This window comes from Bemisia tabaci, chromosome 2 (assembly GCF_918797505.1).
Source record: "Bemisia tabaci chromosome 2, PGI_BMITA_v3".
Taxonomy (NCBI): domain Eukaryota; kingdom Metazoa; phylum Arthropoda; class Insecta; order Hemiptera; family Aleyrodidae; genus Bemisia; species Bemisia tabaci.
This window is the reverse complement of record NC_092794.1, coordinates 70,650,533-70,669,161: the sequence shown is the minus strand read 5'-3', so window position 1 is coordinate 70,669,161 and position 18,629 is coordinate 70,650,533. Positions and strand designations below refer to the sequence as shown.

At 37.1% G+C, this 18,629-nt stretch overlaps 1 protein-coding gene across 3 annotated transcripts in view; it reads left to right on the top strand.

Annotated features, from left to right (window-relative positions):
• The window catches only part of Eip74EF (Ecdysone-induced protein E74), a 307,203-nt gene extending 297,131 nt beyond the window's left edge, over positions 1–10,072 (top strand). For all 3 annotated transcript variants that reach the window (XM_019058353.2, XM_019058352.2, XM_072296183.1), the window contains 3 exons: positions 2,571–2,864; positions 3,371–3,563; positions 4,038–10,072. In XM_019058353.2, the coding sequence (XP_018913898.2) occupies positions 2,571–2,864; positions 3,371–3,563; positions 4,038–4,146 (596 nt within the window). In that variant the 3' untranslated portion in view covers positions 4,147–10,072. The remainder of the gene's footprint in view (positions 1–2,570; positions 2,865–3,370; positions 3,564–4,037) is intronic.
• Positions 10,073–18,629: the final 8,557 nt, after the last annotated feature.

Below are 18,629 nucleotides of genomic sequence, written 5' to 3'. Positions count from 1 at the left end.
CAAGCAGGAAGTCAATGGTCGTCCCGGCGCGACCAACTCATGTCAACAGTGGCGTAGCGTGCTTTGCGATGTATCGATCTCACTCTCATTTAAACCTATGGGGAAGGATTGATAAACGCAATTTCGCAACAAACATCCTTATAATCGATTCTTTACTACAGCTTAAAATGGGGAACTATTGATAACCGATCAGCCATGCCTCGCCGAAACTCCTCCTCGCCGATGTCAACTCGTCAAAATTTAACTTCTTAACAAGGAGCCAGTCAGCCCTCAAGTCAAAACGAGAGTTGAAATGAAAATGCACGTAACCCATCATTTGAAACAAATCGCGTGTTTTCTTCTTTTCTTTTTAATTATTCTAATGAATACAATGTGGTTCGATTCCTCATTGGAAACCGGCTACAGCTTGCGTTACTCTCTCGTTCACACTTCGTCGCTCCATTGACGTTAGGGCGCACTTCGATTCCCGCTTGAACCCTCGAAAGCATGGATTTATATGGAAATCGGGACTCACGTGCACATTGAGATACGCCCTTCCGTCAGAGGGGCGACGATATTCAGTCAAATGCACCTACTCTCTCTTGAAACTTACTCATACTGCGAGTAGAACGCTTGATACAATTATATCAACCTCTACGTAGCCCTCATTGCATAACCTCTGAATTGAAGGAGTAATATACCTCTCGCGCTGATCAGTTCAAGAACTGATAACCATACCGGAATTCCGACGACTTCGTGACTCTGTTCTCTTCCTGAGGACACGTTCCCCATTTTCTATGAAGTTGCTGAGGTCAAGCTTACCGGTCAGTAACTCAAAATTTCAAATTATTTTCGCCCCAATCCAGCTGATTCGAAATTCTTTCCCTCCGGCTTGAATAACAGAAAAGTCATCATGGCCCTCTTTGCGTCCTCGGATAATCCGCTCAGTCGTGTTCTCCGAAATGACGTTTTAAAAAAAAATTGCCCTTTTTTGATACAGTAGCTTCAGTTTTCCTCCCCGCCTTATCTACTTCCAAGTCGACGCCTTAGTCCTCCTCGTTAGCTCTTTTCCGCGGTTCCTGCCAGCACGATCATGGTCCGTCGACCCGCATACTTCTGTCTGGAATCATCCAGACGAAACTTATGTTTCCGCGTGGAGCCCGCAGCAGCGTTGCCGGTTTGAACGCGAATACCGACGCGCTTGACTTGAAATCCCAGACATCGCATCGACCAGGATGCCACGATCATCTTGGCAACCGTGGCAACCAACGTTGCCAAATTGCCGACGAACCGATTCGCGCGAATCCTAAGCTGACTATTTTCAGCGCACGAACCGGCACGGTGACGCACTCCTTGAGGCAGGTTGTGGATGCGCAGTGAACAAGACGCGCTATCTCTAGTGCCCCCTCTTCCAACCCCCTCCTGCGTGCCCCCCTCCATTCTTCAGAATAAAAAAAAAAAAATTAAAAAAATAACGTGCTCGTCTTCATCCTATGTAACCTTTATCAAGGCTTTACACGCGTTCTTTCGTCTGCAACGAAAAATTGGCGGATCTTGAAAATTCTTCACCTCCTCCTCTTGTCGATGTTAGTCCCACGCGATCGTCTCCCCCCCCCCCCCCCCTCCATCTCTCTATCTTCCTTCTCTTTTGCGAACTCCACCGACAGAGATTCGGTAGCCGAGGCTGAGGCTCTTCGCTTGCCAAAGGGCTGGCAACGGTGCTGCCGCTGAGAGACTGTCAATTTCGCTTTTCTAAATGTCAAATTGCTCTTTTATTTGAGCTCTTTACCATCCGCGACGAGGTCTCGCGCGCTTTGAATGTTTCCGAGCTATTTTTAACCACTGTAAAACTTGAACTTGTGTGTGAGTTATGCTCATCGAGCCCAGGCTCCCTGTAACGTCGGCAGTGTATGTGTACTTCCCTACCATATTATTCTCCAGGGAATTGAGTGCAATCAGGGGATTTTTGTCACTTTTATCCGAGAATTAATAGTTATCTTTCGAAACAATAGGGGCTTCAGATCCTCTTGACGTTACACCCCCCCCCCCCCCCCCCGCGACGCCACTGTAAGCTGATTTCAATTGAATCCGCCCAACTGCGAGTACGCGTCTGTTGCAAGGTTGCAATTTTCATGAAAAATAAAGTCTTGAATATCATGAAATCCAGGGTTGTAATTTTCATTCAAAACAAAATCTTGAATTTCACGAAATTCCAGAAAAATATGAAAGTTATCGAAAAATATCTGTCGAAATTGAATCCAAAATGAAACGAAAGGCACGTGGATTTTGCTTTGGGGGAGTTCGTGTTAAATAACCGGCCCCTGAAAGAACGTTTCAAAAGTTGGTGAAATTTCATGAAATATTTCACGGAAATGTCCAATCCATCGCATTCGATACTGACATCGAAACTGCACTCGAGTGTGATATTTTTCCTCTGAAAAATACGCATGAATGTTGTCAAAAATACATGTTTTAACAAGGGGAAATTGGCAACTCTCGAGTGTTCATACGGCGTTCTTCCTTAGCACGGCAGTGTTGCATCTTACAGAAAGTGAAGAAGGTAATAATGGTGATTACGTTGTTTGTTTCAGTACCAGACAGTTATGGGGGTTTCATGCCACCGCCGAACAACTACCAAGTGCAGAGCTACAACAGCAGCTACGCGTCGTCCAACTCGGGGCAGTTCACCGTTCCGTCGGGGCCCTCCTCCGGGCGAGGGGGCGCCTCTTCCATACCCACGTCTGTGATCCAAGCGGCCACCTCCAGCTCGCACGATGATCTGTACTTGTTAGAAATGGGCTTCCAGTACCGCATCAAGAAGAAGATGAAGAGGCCCAAGTCCGACGCCACCCCCGGAACCGGCGCCAAGCGGAAGAGTCGAGAAGGTAACACCCCATTCATTCATTTCATTCTCTATACCCCAAGTAGCATAGATTGCAATAAGTAGCAATTATACATAAAGTAAAAATATTGCAATTCAGCTGAGTGTTGTGTATGTTGCCCAGCTCATATTTGAAGGGGCTTCATTTATTGAAACTTATTGTAATGAAATTGAAGTAAGTTGCAATTTTATTGCGCTGCATATTGCCTATCTTGAAATTTGGAAACGCGTGAAGGCTCATACCCCAATTTCCTAAATTACTCATCCGTAAATAAAACTCCTTTCAATTGGACGTTAAGTAAGCATTTTATATTAATAAAACTACTTTATATACCTCACCAACGTAAAAAAATGCTTAGACATGGTCAAGCCAGATCTGTGAAGTGTCTATAGCAAATAAAATCCATATTCAAACCCATGAAACCTAACGGATCTAATTATTTTATTATCAAGTGTACTACCATTGAATTTCTTTTCAGGGTATTTAAAACATAATGTTTTCTTTTTCAGGCTCAACCACTTATCTATGGGAATTCCTTTTAAAGTTATTGCAAGATAGAGAATATTGTCCGCGTTATATCAAATGGACCAATAGGGAAAAAGGTGTGTTCAAGCTGGTAGATTCTAAAGCCGTCTCAAGACTCTGGGGCTTGCACAAAAACAAGCCTGACATGAATTATGAAACTATGGGACGTGCTCTAAGGTAATTATTAAATTTCTATCTTTCCTTTTGACTTGAGTAGTAAGTGAAGTCTTGGAACGTTCGTAAATGTTCTTGAAATCGAGTAAAACTTTCATCTCATGTCCTTACAAGGACTGAAATTTCAAGAAATTCAAGTGATTCTACTTCTTTACAGTAATGAATGAGGTAATTCGATTCGATTCGAAACTGTGTTAAATATACGGAAGGCTGTCCTGCATGATACACTTGTTGAAGTCAATTTTTTTTACTGGTTTCAATAGTCAAATCAGAGAAGCTGCCAAAAGCCCTCATTGTAATGTGGCCGAAATGCTCCTGCTGGGTAATCAGAGGCTTGTCACCCTATTTTACCTCAGGATTGGTATTGAAGTTGAAGTTCGTTTTCAGAAATTCTCTTTGCATTTACTCTCAACCATTGTATTTTAAATGTACGCAAACCTCAGCTAATCTGTATTCTTTTTCTTTGTTTGTTAACAGGTATTATTATCAAAGAGGTATTTTAGCCAAGGTGGATGGTCAGAGGTTAGTATACCAATTCGTCGATGTCCCAAAAGACATCATAGAGATCGATTGCTCGGGAGTTTAGTTTTATTATCTACTTAAACTAATATTCTTGATTTTTAAAGTTTTAAAAACTGGAATTGAGTATATTATTTTACTTTATTTATTTATTTTTTTTAATTCAAGTTGGTAAAAATGGCAAATGCCTCTTCTTTCTATTTGCCCCAGTTCATCAACACCTCTTTTTGTATTAAATACAAAGTTTTCAGAAAATTCTGAAAAGGTAAAATTTTGTCAACTGTTTTAATTTATCACTGCTGACCACTGCTTCTGCTCAAGTTAATCAGAGCAAATTAGTTCTTTGAACTAGTTTTATGTTCAAAGTCCAACAGCAATAATCCGTTATATGATTACCTTGCCAGAAATATTTTGCCGAATTCTAAGGACAATGGCAGGGATGAATAACGTGTTCCTCGACTCAGGCAAACTAATTCACTTGCGTTGTGAAAAATTTAATTGCCTTTCATGTCTTGCACCTCTCTGATTTTTGTTCTTAAATTTTTGCTCAATGTATACAAAAACATCCAAAAATCATTCTGTAATGCTTTTTTTCTCACATTTAGGTGTGAAACATATTTTGATACTTTTTTATAATTAAGATATCGTGGAGTTTTTAACTTTTCCTAAACTTTGATTTCAAGGGACCTAACTTTGACTTTGAGTCCGCATTGTTTAAAACCCTCCTACCTCTCTGTTTAAGGCACAATTTTAAAAAGAAAGTTTATTTTATAAGAGCAAATTTGTCGGCAAGGACCGTTGATTGATTTTACAAAGCTCAAGAAAATTTTTATAGCAGATCTGACTTTTTTATTTTTTCACAATGTAAGTTGTCGTATGTCAGAAGTGAGAATTTTATTTTTTATGGCTGCATTCGTACTTGCTCCCAATTCTCGTTCTCTGATTTTTTTATTCCTATCAAAAAGTAATCAAATGGGGTGAATAAAGGAAGTAATAAAAGTTTTTTTAAAAAACTGTTTGTGTAATTTTATACATTACAATTCTGTGACCTGATTATTTTTTTATTCTTTTTTTACAATATCTTGATAATTTTAAATTAAATTAATTAAAAATTTAATTGAATACTTTGTTACAAACTTATATATATCTCAGTCTAATTGTTAAATGTATATATTTTTAGTTTTATATTTGTTGCAAACTACCATGTCAAAAAAGTTTAATGTTAGTAACAAAGTAAAGTTCATGATGAATATTCATGAAAGATACTTTCTCACTCTAGGTATTTTGAATTTTAGTCCGCTTCTCATCAAAACATGCGGTAATCTAGTTTTTTTTATACCTTTAATTTGGATATCATGTAATGGTGTTAAAGTTTCCAAGTACAAAATGATATCTTACTTTCGTGTACCATTTAGGAAAAAACTTGTATTTAATGTTGTCATTTTAAAAATGTTTCCTATTTCGTTCACAGGAATAAGTTGTTAATCCCTTTGTATAGTTTATTTTGTCTCAATGTTTTCTCTATGAGGCGTTTGTCAAAAACAGAAACAAACGAAACTCCTTTCGAATTATTTGTTTAATTAGAAGTACCTAATTAGTTCTTTTGTCAATTTAGACTCCCCTCCCTCAAAGTGTCTTTCTATTTTTCTATTTCGTGCGTTTTTCAAAAAATTAATGGAAAATGAATAGCGCATGGGTACAAATTACACCTGTACTATTTGAACAAAGTTAGTGTTGTGAATCTTGGCAAAGTGAAATTTTCAGAAAATTGAAGTAGTCGAAAAGACAGGATTTTTTTTTTTTTTTTTTTTTTTAAATAATTGTGTCATCTTTAAACATACCTGTATCATTCAACAATTGCCTGTTTTACAGTATTGACTAGTAAAGCTACCTATTTACGCATCACTTTCTATACCAATAATTCAAGAAAAAAAAACAGTCCTGTAGAGATCCAAACTCTTTTAAATATCTTCAAGAGTAATTAATAAATTTGAAAAGAACTTAACCTCTTAAACTCATGTGACTCTGTATCGTGAATCGTCGCAACTTTAATTTTGCTGTTAATTATTCTTCCTGGCATGGTAACTAAAAATGTTTATTATTTGGTAATCTCAAACATACCTACTGTAGTTATTTCTAAAATATTCCTGATAGTGTAATATCTTAAAAAATGTGTCTTTTCTCCTCATTCTCTGAAAAGTTTTTGAGTTAATCAGTTTTAAGAAACCATTGGTTTTCCATGTACGTACTATCAATCATTATTGAAACATAAAGTATAATTTGTTATTCTGAATGCAAAAAATTGAGTCCTTTTGCTCGCTCAGAACCCATCTCCTGACATTAAGCTCAGTTTTAAAATCACCCTGAAATTTTTTGGGATCAGAGTGGAATCATTGACCTTAACTTAAGAACTACCGCATATTCTCTTCCAACCTTTAGTAGAACTTTATTGATGAATACAATGGATAGGTAGGTTTGGCTTGCAGGTTTACTGCTGTACCAGTACTGTAACAGGTTTCAGTATTATAATTGAAATTCATCAATGTCCAATTGAAAATCTACCCCATTTTTTTGTCTAAAAAAAAAAATTGTTTTGGATTTTTACATCTCTCAGTCTCTTTAAAGTTTCTGGTAAGTAATGGTACTGGTATAAGAGCACAATAGATCTCTGATTTATTGAATTATCAAAAATAACATAAATGACAATCATCAGTCCATATTTAATCAGTATTGTCACCATTCAATATTCCAAATCAGCTGTATTAAAACAATGCTTTCTCCTTTGATGTAGTCCTAAAATAGTGAGCACCATGAGACCAAGATTGTACTATGAGACCTTTAAATTATATCCTCAATCCGAAAAATTGTCAGCGTGATTGATATGTAGGTAAGTGCACCTGTCTCTTATCTCAGTATCACCTATGTATGTTGTACAGATTTTTTTACAGGTTACTTCTAAGGATCCATAAAGGTTGTAGGTTAAAATAAATCTATTTTTGTAAAGTATTCAAATCCTGAAGTTACCTATGTTTCAGAGTTGTCCAAATTTTATTGAGAATGTTGACTTTGTAAGATACTTATTGTACCTGCACTATAAAAATTTACTCTTGATGAGTGAAGCTATTTTGAGGCAAGCATAAACAGTTCCTATCTAGGAGGGAGGCAGTACCACTAAAAATCTAAATGAACAGATCCTAATTATGTGAGACTCTTGATCTTCCATTTTGAAAATCCATAATCAGTGGATTTTATTGTAAGTTGAGCTATCCCTGGTGGAAGTAAAATGAATTTTGTAGTTAGCAACGTCACATTTTCCCTTTCTAGCATTCAACTGTAAGCTTGCCTTGGCAACCAATGGAAGTTCCAGTTTCACCTTAAAATGAACTAATATGTATTTCACAAGGACACCTAAAGTAAAAAAAAGCAAATTCACTTTTGTAAAAATGTAGAAATCTGTACCTAACTTAACAAAATTATTATTTGGTGTGTATCCTCTCTTTAAAAATTCAAAAAAGGAAAAAAATAACCAGCATTACACTGCCGTAATTAGATGTCTATTCCTTGTGAGCATTGCTGAATACTTTTTATATTGGGTTCTGTCTTTTAATTTATCTCTGTAATGTTTTATCGGAAAATTTTAATATTTTCCCCCTTATTTTCTCTTTCCATTCTTTCAACTTATCCTCGAATCATTTCCATCAACTCATTCGCTCTTCAGCTCCCGTATCTCCTTTAATTTTCCTTTCCCTACCTATTGCTCAGTTTTATCTGTACATCAAATATCATGTGAAGCTTCCCCTATCCGTTCTCTCATTACTTCTCCCATCATTTTGTCTTTTTTTCTGCTCTTGAAATTGAAAATTTTAATGATCTAATTGTAATGGACGACTATGTTCACTTGATTCAAAATCATGATACTGTGCATTTATGCAGCATTCACTGAGAAAATCAAAATCATCAAAGAGGTTCCTCCTGGTATTGTTTCCCCAATCTGGTATGTACCTCTTCCCAATGCATTTTATATCCCTCTCCTGTCTCTGATTACTTGAATGCCTTCTCTAAAACAAGTCATCTCTGTACAGGAAACACAAGGAATGAAGCATGACCTTGATTAGTCAAGCTTGACAGTTTTCTTTAAATTATACCCAGCCCCAGGTTGGCCTGAAAGAATTCATCTTAAAATTTGAATGTACATCCAATGATTGTTAGATGTTAATAAGTGTCTCTCTAAACTGAACTGTACATAATTCTAAAATACTCATTTAAATAGAAGTGGAGAATGCCATTGTGAACCACTGTGTTGGAGAAAAGGGGAATCATCCATAAGGTATAGGATGGAAAAATGCAGATTCTCTAGGTTCGGCATGACTTCTTAAAATCCAACTGTTTAAGTTTCGAAGAGCTGACTTTTTAAGGCTACCTGTTCCATAACATCGTACTATTTTCCTTCTGCTATCTTTTCCTTTGAAAAATCGTCAAATTTTTTATTGAAACTCTTGTGTTCTTTGCTATTTTGAAAGTAGCATCAGGGATTTTTTAAAATGATATTTATCTTTTGTGTTCAATTTTCAAGAATTTACTCTCAAGATTTTTCAAGAAAAATCCTTATCCGATCCTATATAACTATTAATTTTTTCAAGGAAAAGCGAGGATAGAAAAATGCGTAGCAAATTTTTAACGCAGAAAACTCCTGAATGTCTTCACTGTTAAAAATAATATTGCAGTCTTACTTTGGAAACCATAAATAAGATGCTTCATCTATTTCACAGTACCTTCCTCTGAAACTGTGGACTTTGTGCAATATGAAATGAGTAACTACATGAAAAACTTGCTTGTAATATATCTACCCTGGGTGTATAGTTTTATTTTTAAGTTTTCATTTTTTCTCTGATCGATTTACAGTGTTCCTAATGCAGCCACATTTCAACCTTCTCAGCTTTTTCTCTCAATTCTTACAATCAATTCCAGAGTCGTATTCTCATGATCCAACTTTACTTCAACTATTGACCTACAGCCTCACAAAATCACATCATAATTTATCGCAGATATTGAACCATTAGTAGAACGGCTTTAGTGTAAGAGAAAAAATTATGAATACAAATTGTAAGACATTCATTTTGAATTGCACTAGGAACATTTTAGAGACCAACCGAAATTTTTTCCTCTTTATATTTCTTCCCTTTCTTGCTTTTTGCCCTCAAAATCGCGGCACAAAAAATGAAAAGTCATTAACTGTAGTTACCTAATCCTTGTAAATATGTTCAAAAAGATGATTACCTTTTTGAAAAGTATCTCTGTGTTATGTAAAAATAATAACTGATTGATTTCTAATTTTTGAAACAGGTCTTTACCTATGGCATGCAACTTTTGTATTTTCAGCTGTAGCTCCGAGAAGGGTGAAACTTATCATGAAACACTAAATTGTTTAAGATCCCGGTGTTAAAATCTTACCAGTTGCCTTTTACTTGCTTGCCTTCAGCTACTTTATCGAAGGCAGAAGACAACTGGTACTTAAATTGACAAGTCCCGTCCTTACTCTCAGACTTTTGGAACCTATTTTTATCTATTTATTTATTTATTGATTTTATTTATTTATTTATTTTGTAATTTAAGATTGAAACATTATTAACTTTATAATTAAAGCAACTAAAAAATGCATTTAAGATCATCGTTGTGAAAGGAAAATAACTGAATTTTTACCAAAAAAAGTAGGTAAAAATTAATTTATATTCGCCAAGAATATTGTAGATAGCGTGTAAAAAGTAAACGAATAAAAAGAAAAAAGATTATTCACAACCCTGTACATTTTAATTAGCTCTAAAATTATGTCTTTGATTACAAAACTGTATTTTCTTTGTATTTAAGTATATAATGTTAAATATTTTATTGTTTCTTTTAAAAAAAGCTGAAAATTTAAAAAAAAAATAAAAAAATTGTAACTTTTAAGATTTGTTGGAATTTTGTGTAAATTAAAGATGAATATTGACACAAAAGTATACAAATTTCTTCTGCTTTTTAACTTCCTCCACCTTTAACATAATCTGTTGAATATGTATTTTATGAAGTAGTTGCGTAATGTTATATACACATATTCATACTTTTTGGTGAAGAAATCCAATGAAAATGAAATATTACATGACAAGAGTTTTTCAAACCTGAAGTGCAGTGTTCGAACGTCATTTAAAACAATACTTCCTCTATCCTCATGGGGAGAAAAAAAGAACATAGAATAAATTTGCACCGACAGGTATTTCTTAAAATTTTCAAATACGCCAATATAGAGTCATACCATTCCTTGCAGATCAAAATCATGCAGTTTTCTGACAAGCAAAATATCAATATTTTACCAATTTCTCAAAAAAATAAAGGAAATATTTGGATATAATTAATCGTAAATTTAGAAACAATCCAAATTTACAACTTTAAATTTTGAACCAAATCTCCTGCCTTCGGATACAAAAAATCATGGAGAATTTAAGTTTAATGTTGACCAGCTTCTCGAAAGAATAATAAAATTGCTAAGGAAGTCTGCAACGTCGCAAATGGAGAAACGTCGTCTCTCATTTTGCCCAAAAATATGTCTGTATAAAATTGAAGGCATTATGACTCGCCTCTCTCAACTTATATTTGTCTGTAATGATAAATAATGGGACGCGCTTGCTACGGCGCCTTGATACAACTAAACTACCTCGACGGATGTCCGTATTGCGTTCAAGAATTTGAAGGCGTTTTGACTTCCTACGCGTAATAGCTGTAGTTGATTCGATCATTGGTCGGCGGTGACGGGGACTTGATGCATTTGTCTAAACTTGATGGATGTCCGTATCGCACCGACTGAAGTGCGAAACCACGTATCTCCATTGCGGTGTTTCAAAATTTCCGCTCTTACATGAAAAACACTCCAAATTTACGACTTTAAATTTTGAACCAAATCTTCTGCCTTCGGATACGAAAAATCATGGAGAAATTAAGTTTTATGTTGACCAGCTTCTCGAAAGAATAATAAAATTTCTAAGGAAGTCTGCAACGTCGCAAATGGAGAAACGTCGTCTCTCATTTTGCCCAAAAATATGTCTGTATTAAATTGAAGGCATTATGACTCGCCTCTCTCAACTTATATTCGTCTGTAACGATAAACAATGGGACGCGCTTGCTACGGCGCCTTGATACAACTAAACTACCTCGACGGATGTCCGTATTGCGTTCAAGAATTTGAAGGCGTTTTGACTTCCTACGCGTAATAGCTGTAGTTGATTCGATCGACGTTGGTCGGCGGTGACGGGGACTTGATGCATTTGTCTAAACTTGATGGATGTCCGTATCGCACCGACTGAAGTGCGAAACCACGTATCTCCATTGCGGTGTTTCAAAATTTCCGCTCTTATCATTCATGAGAAACACTCCAAATTTACGACTTTAAATTTTGAACCAAATCTTCTGCCTTCGGATACGAAAAATCATGGAGAAATTAAGTTTTATGTTGACCAGCTTCTCGAAAGAATAATAAAATTGCTAAGGAAGTCTGCAACGTCGCAAATGGAGAAACGTCGTCTCTCATTTTGCCCAAAAATATGTCTGTATAAAATTGAAGGCATTATGACTCGCCTCTCTCAACTTATATTTGTCTGTAACGATAAACAATGGGTCGCGCTTGCTACGGCGCCTTGATACAACTAAACTACCTCGACGGATGTCCGTATTGCGTTCAAAAATTTGAAGGCGTTTTGACTTCCTACGCGTAATAGCTGTAGTTGATTCGATCGTTGGTCGGCGGTGACGGGGACTTGATGCATTTGTTTATACTTGACGGATGTCCGTATCGCACCGACTGAAGTGCGAAACCACGTATCTCCATTGCGGTGTTTCAAAATTTTCGCTCTGAATTCAATGAATATTTCACGCATAGCGCCAAACACAGTGCGGTCAGCTTGAAACGAATAGCGCCCGCAAGACTGCGTAAATACTTCACGCATTGCGTCCAACACTGTGCGGTCTGCGCGGCGCGGCGGCGGAAGTTAAAATTATCATTAAACCACATTTATGTTTGTTCTTTCATTATTTTTTCGTTCATTTTTTATGAATGGATGGCCTTGTCCATACAGAGGTATGTTCACGGAACTTATCTTTCGCGCAAAGTTTCGTAAACCTTTGCTAGTAGTGTTGACAGGGTTTACCCAAAAAATGTGGTCAACACGAGTAAATGTGACTTATGCACCCCTTTCCCGCTGGCACGTTCATATGGTTTTATCGAGTTTCAAAACGAATGAGAGGGGGGCGGCAAAATATAGGCGACCCATGACCGGCAAGTAGGCGAATCCAGCCCTGCAAATGTCCCTATAAATTTCTCTACAATCCAAGGAAATTTGACGACGTCTGAAGGCTCATAGGGCGTTCTTCCTTAGCACGGCAGTAGAGCCTCAAGCTACAAGAAAAGGAAGGAGAGAGGGGGGATGTTTGACTTGTAGCTCCAACAAATCCAGGTGTGAGATCCGGAGGGGTTGAATTACATTACAACGTTGGAAAGTTTCATTTGACATTTTAATCCATGGTGTTGAGTCAATATCCTCCTAAAAATTAAATAGGAGCGGAGATTTTGAAACACCACAACCGAAATCCGCATTTTTGCAGTTTCATCGATGATTTACATAGGGTACTTTTTTCGCTGAAAACTTAGCCAGAAAAGTGCTAAAGTTTTTTTTTCATCGTCTAAAAAATTATTTCTTCAAAATTTTGAAAAATCAGCGTCTCAGAAAGTCTGAACTCGAGATCGTACACAAATACGGTGAACAAATACCTACCTTAGAAGTTCAGATTCATTATTCGTTGGCTTGGAGAATCTCATTGTAAAAACGAATGGTTCTTCACTCGAAAAATGTATTTGCATCCATGCCGCCGTGCTACAAGGAAAAACGCCGTATGAACCTTCAGGCGTTGCCAAATTTCCGTTGATAAAACAAGAATTTTCCGGTAAATCTAAGAGGATTTCTCCTCCTATTTTTCAGATAATTTTGTTGCCAATTTTATCTAAATTTCCTGGAAATTTCAAGGAAAAATATCCATAACTAACCTCAAAATTGAACATTTTATCGAAGAAAATTTGGCAACTCTCGAATGTTCATACGGTGTTTTTCCTTAGCACGGGAGAGTGACAGGCCGACTAAATCGCTTTGCCCAAAATTTGTGGGTACGCTGTGGCGCCCATGGCACACCCTGTCCGATTCCTGCGCACGCCTGCGCTGATATGCTGCCGAAGGCTACTTTCGGTACGTTATCATATCAGTGAGCTCATCTGCTGATTCGACACTCCTCCTTTCCCGCCCCCCCCCCCCCATTTACTCCCGAACTTATTCCCGGCGTTTTTGTTTTCCCTCCTTAAATCCCGATGACAAAATTCATAGTCGTCAGTATGAAATAATGCTTAGTCAGATTCTCATGTGTCACCGAGAGGAATCAGAAATCAGTGCGTGACAAAACTCTGTTTGGGCTAGTGGAGCAGTGTATCACTCGCAATCAGCTGCGGGGGCAATGCCTGTTCAGCCGGGCTAAGGAAGAACGCCGCATGAAAATTCGGGAGTTGCCTTTGTCTAGGTAAAACATGAATTTTTGAGGAATGTTATGCATATTTTTCCTTGAAATTTTCAGATCTTTTAGATTGAATTGCGAGCAAAATTTTCTGAAATATTCCAGGAAAAAAAAAACCTCAATATTCGTCCGATAAATTCAGTTTTTATTAAAGGAAATCTGGCAGCGTCTTAAGGTTCATACGGCGTTTTTCCTTAGCACGGCAGTGTTGAGCCAAAAGCCTTTTCAAATTGAATAATCAATGACGTTTGCAGGAAATTGATTTCCATTTCTAATTTTTCCACTACTCCCTTGCCCTCCTCTCCTCTTAGCTCAGTTGTAAATGCCTAGTTGTTCTTGTAGCAATCAGTTTGATTACTGTGACTCCTGATTTTTGGTTTGTTTACCTACGAGAAAAGGCTGTCGAGGGCGATGTCTTTATTATTTATTTTTTAATATTTTAAAAGTGACTCTCGGTTTCCAATTTCACTTACAAATTGTTTTATTGTTTAGTTTAAAATTAGTAGGCAAGTGGTTTGGAGTTTTAAAGTGAAATAAATTATGTGTTCATAGATCATATGTTCAATGTTTGGATTAACCGACGACTCCTCAATTTATCGATTAAAAGTGCATTTCATATATTTTTTTCACAGATTTGACAACATCTAAAAATTAATGGTTTCCTTGCTTACTCTCCAATTTTTGACTAACTTGTATCAGGTTAGTTTTTTCTCAGTGCTCATATTACACATCGGAACTATAACCTAAAATTAATTTTTTTTTATGTTTTTTCATTTTTTACAATTTTAATCCTTAAGATTTTCTCCTTAAACCGTTTTTGCTTCAATCAATAACATTCAATGTTTGTATGAGACATGATCTCTTTCGTGAAGGATATTGACCATTTCAAATTCATCTGGTCCCATGGAGATGTTAAAATCGATACCTGGGTGTCATCTTTACACTATCGGCTTACTGTTGCCCTGTTGTTGGTTTTGTTTGGAATTGCCTGTAATCAACAGTATTTTGGAGAACCCATTCAGTGCGTAAATGACAAAAATAGCAATTTGCCCGTGAAAGTGATGAATAATTATTGCTTTGTCACTTCTACTTACACCATCATCAAAAGCACAGGTTGGTCGCTTAAGCGAGCTTTTTTCAATATTTTCAATTTGCATTAAATATACTGTAGTCACTTTACCGGTAGTTTATTTTAGCATGAAGGAAATACAGAAAAAATAGCATACAGACCAAATGATGTAAAAATATTGTAATTTCATGTAGGTATAAAATGTGGAATTTTATTCCATTAAATTACAAAATAATTTCAATATTTTCGTTCTACCTTGCTACTTAAACATTCGGTTCCGATTCAGCCCCTACGAAGGTGGAGTTATTGGCAACACTGTCTCGCGCTGCTGATGGGTAATGAGCTGCATCTCTTTTTTCAAATGTGCTTCCCCCCTAGATCAGCCAATTAAGTGCTTTAAGTATTCAGTTTTCCAATTTTATTTGAATTTCATTTAATACCCTTGTCAATTTAATTAGGCCATGCGAACTTAACTTTTCTTTTCTTCTGTGAAAAGGGGAGCTTCGACGCAAATGTTAATTATTTTGGGGAGTGTCTGGACCAGCAATACGATCGGCCTACAGGGGTGGGTGGGTGTAAAAAAATCAGGAAAATCGCGTAACGTAATTCTTTACAGACAGCCCTTCGCCTTCTTAACTTCCGCTCTCACTCAGGATGTTCAAACAGATGTCTAAAATTTAGGAGTTTGAATTTCCCCTCTGTATCTTGAAATTTATAAATACATCCTCAGAAAAATTATCCGGAGATAGATATCAATTTAATCTTATGTTCTCTCGTGAAAAAATAACGAAACGAAAATTAGCGATGCGGTCACAACTTTTGCTTGCCCCTTTCCCCTGATCACCGTGCCCCCCCCCCCCCCCCCTATAAGAATGACAAGCTTTGCGTGGGTTTGAAAAGTAAGGGAGAGTTTTGAGGGGGGAGGCTCATTTTTTTTTGGACGCAATTATGGCGCTAGCGTGGTTTTCTCTCAAGTTATGCAAATTGTTCAAAGCTGCTTTTTTCTATTTCAGAGAGCTCTCATCAATCTTCAAATTTACCACCACACTCCGAGATTCCCGACAAGTCTGAGACAAGATTGCACTTTTACTATCAATGGGTCCCCCTAATGTTGCTGCTACAAGCAGTTTTGTTCCGATTACCTTACATCGGTTGGGAGACTTGGGAAGGTGGTCTGTTGCGAGGTCTCACAACCAACATAAACGACCAACAGAAACTTCGCATTTTGGCGAAGTACATTGTGCAACGAATCAATACTCATCAAGTCTGGCTTTCTGGTTTCATTCTCTGCGAAATGTTCACTTTTTTAAATCTAGTTGGAGTTATCATGATGACCCATTACCTGTTGGGTGGCTACTTTTTAGCTTACGGTGTTGAGGTAAGGCATGAATGCAGCAATGTATTATTATAACAATTCTTATCAAAGATGCATCCAAATATTTGTCGTGAGCACCCTTAAAGACAGAAAACAATGTTTTTACTAGTGTATCCCAGACCCATAATATCAACTTCAGGGGCCAAGTAACAAGCATCACAGATTGCAACGAATTGTAATTAAGTACCTAGTAAAATTATTGCTACCATGCTACCTTACCGGAGTGTCGTGTATGTTGCCTATCTCCTAATTGAAGGGGCTTCTCTTATTGAAATTGATTGAAATAAAATTGAAGTAAGTTGCGGTTTTTCATTGCATTGCAAATCGCCTACCTCTCTGACATGGCCGGGTTTACCTACATGCCGCCCATGGGCCGCCAGTATTTTGCCACCCCCTTCTCATTCGTTTTGAAACATCAATAAAAACCATCAAGTGAACGTGCCGGAGGGGTAGGGGTGCATAAGACGCGTTTACCTACTCATGTTGGATACATTTTTTGCGAAAGCCCTGTCAACACTACCAGTAAAATTTCACGGAACTTTGCGCGAAAGTTAAGTTCCGTAAAACTGTCACTATGTGGACAAGGTCCTCCATATATAAGGAATGAACCAAAAAAATATGAAAGAACAAACATAAATGTGGTATAATAATTTTAACTTCCGCCGCTGCGCCGCGCTGATCGCACGGTGTTTGGCGCAATGCGTGAAGTATTCATGGAGTCTTGTAGGCGCTAATATGTGTTACATGCCGACTGCCGCGCCGCGTCGAGGGCTTGTCTTATTCATTTCAAGTCCTCGTCATCATTCCTCTCTGCGCTAAGCTCCAGGCCAAATTGCGGGTTTAGTTCCTCTCTTGACTCGACTAATTAAATATGCTGTTTTTTGTATCACCGGAAAACGAAAAAATTAGAAATTTCTATACTCTCAGGAAAGAGAGATGTTGTCCCCTTTTCTCATTGATAATTTTCTTTTCTGAATCCGATTTTTTTTTAAACCTACATTTGAGAAAATTGCAAAATTTGCCGCCCCCTTTTGCCGCCATGGGCAGCGGCCCATGTGGCCACTCCCTTAATCCGGCCCTGCTCTCTGATACAGACATGGAGCTTATCTTATTCTGCATTCGGATGGTTTCACGATAACTGGAATAGTTTTGTCGCCGTAACAAACAACATATTTTTCGGTCATATTTTTAGTAGCAATTAATCACTCGATTTTTTTTCATTAATCTACACAGGGTTACATGCTATAACGCTTTTCAAAGATTTATCGCTCTACTTTTCAATTTTAATGTATAAATGGCCGAAAATGTGCTATCTGTTACGTGGACTTTTTACCGCGTGACAGATAGCGCATTTTCGGAATTTACATAATATTATTTGAGAAGTAGAGCAATAAATCATTAGAAAGCGTTATAATACGTAACCCATTGACGATAAATGCGAAAAAATTCGAGCGATTGTCATTTCTACTCGAATTATGACCGAAAAATGTGTTATCTGTCACGGCGACAAAACTATTCCAGTTATCGTAAAACCACCCAGAAAAGATGGCAGTTATCTCGTTGCGCTGACAATACAGTCGCAATGCGTTGCCTCAATGCAACGTGCAACACATGGAAAGCCGCATGTAGGTGATTGTCAATTTTTTTTCTACTACGCCGTCAGCATGATCGAGGCACTTTCTTTTTTTTTTCTAAATGAAGATTTGTTTTCCAGCTACTAAGGTTTTCGTTGGGCCCTCATTTTGAAAGCATTGGACTCAACTCCCTTCTCTCAAATGGCAAAAACCCAGCTGAAACTTTGTTCCCGAAGTTAACAAAATGCACTCTTCAAAGATATGGACCATCTGGTGGAATTCAGAACCATGATTTTTTATGTGTTATGACACTGAATGTCGTCAATGAAAAAATATTTGCAGTTCTATGGTTTTGGTACCTTCTCTTGTTAATTGTCAATGGCTTCAATTTGGCGTGGAGATTTGTCTCATACCTCACTGTCGTTAGCTGCGCAGGATCTGCATCAAGTATGTATTATATTTTTCACTAAAAAAAAATTTAACTAATCATAGTTTTTCCCTCGACGTTTTGCTTCACGAAATAGGTAGCAGAAAATATACTTAAATGCACAATTTACCATGTAACTCATGTACAATTTTCATTTAATCAAATAATATCGTACTTATCTCACATTTCTGCAAGGCCAAGGGAGCATGATACCTACCTCATTTTTAAATCCTACAAATAACTCTACCAAAAGTAGGGTTTTATGAAGAAGCCAATAATTTCAGAACGCCAACTGATGCCACATTGGACGCTTTATCATCATCGAACGCAGAGAAGCTTCAAAAATGCTATTTTTAAACCAAGATATTGAAACTGAGGAAAATTCCTAAGACTTTTGGTGTGTTTTTCATGTATATGTCTTCTACTACTTGTTTCTACCACTTGTTTCAGATGCCAAAAACAGAATAATGCTATTTGCGTCATGTTTGCCCTCTATCAAAGACCCAAATTTTTACCAATTTGT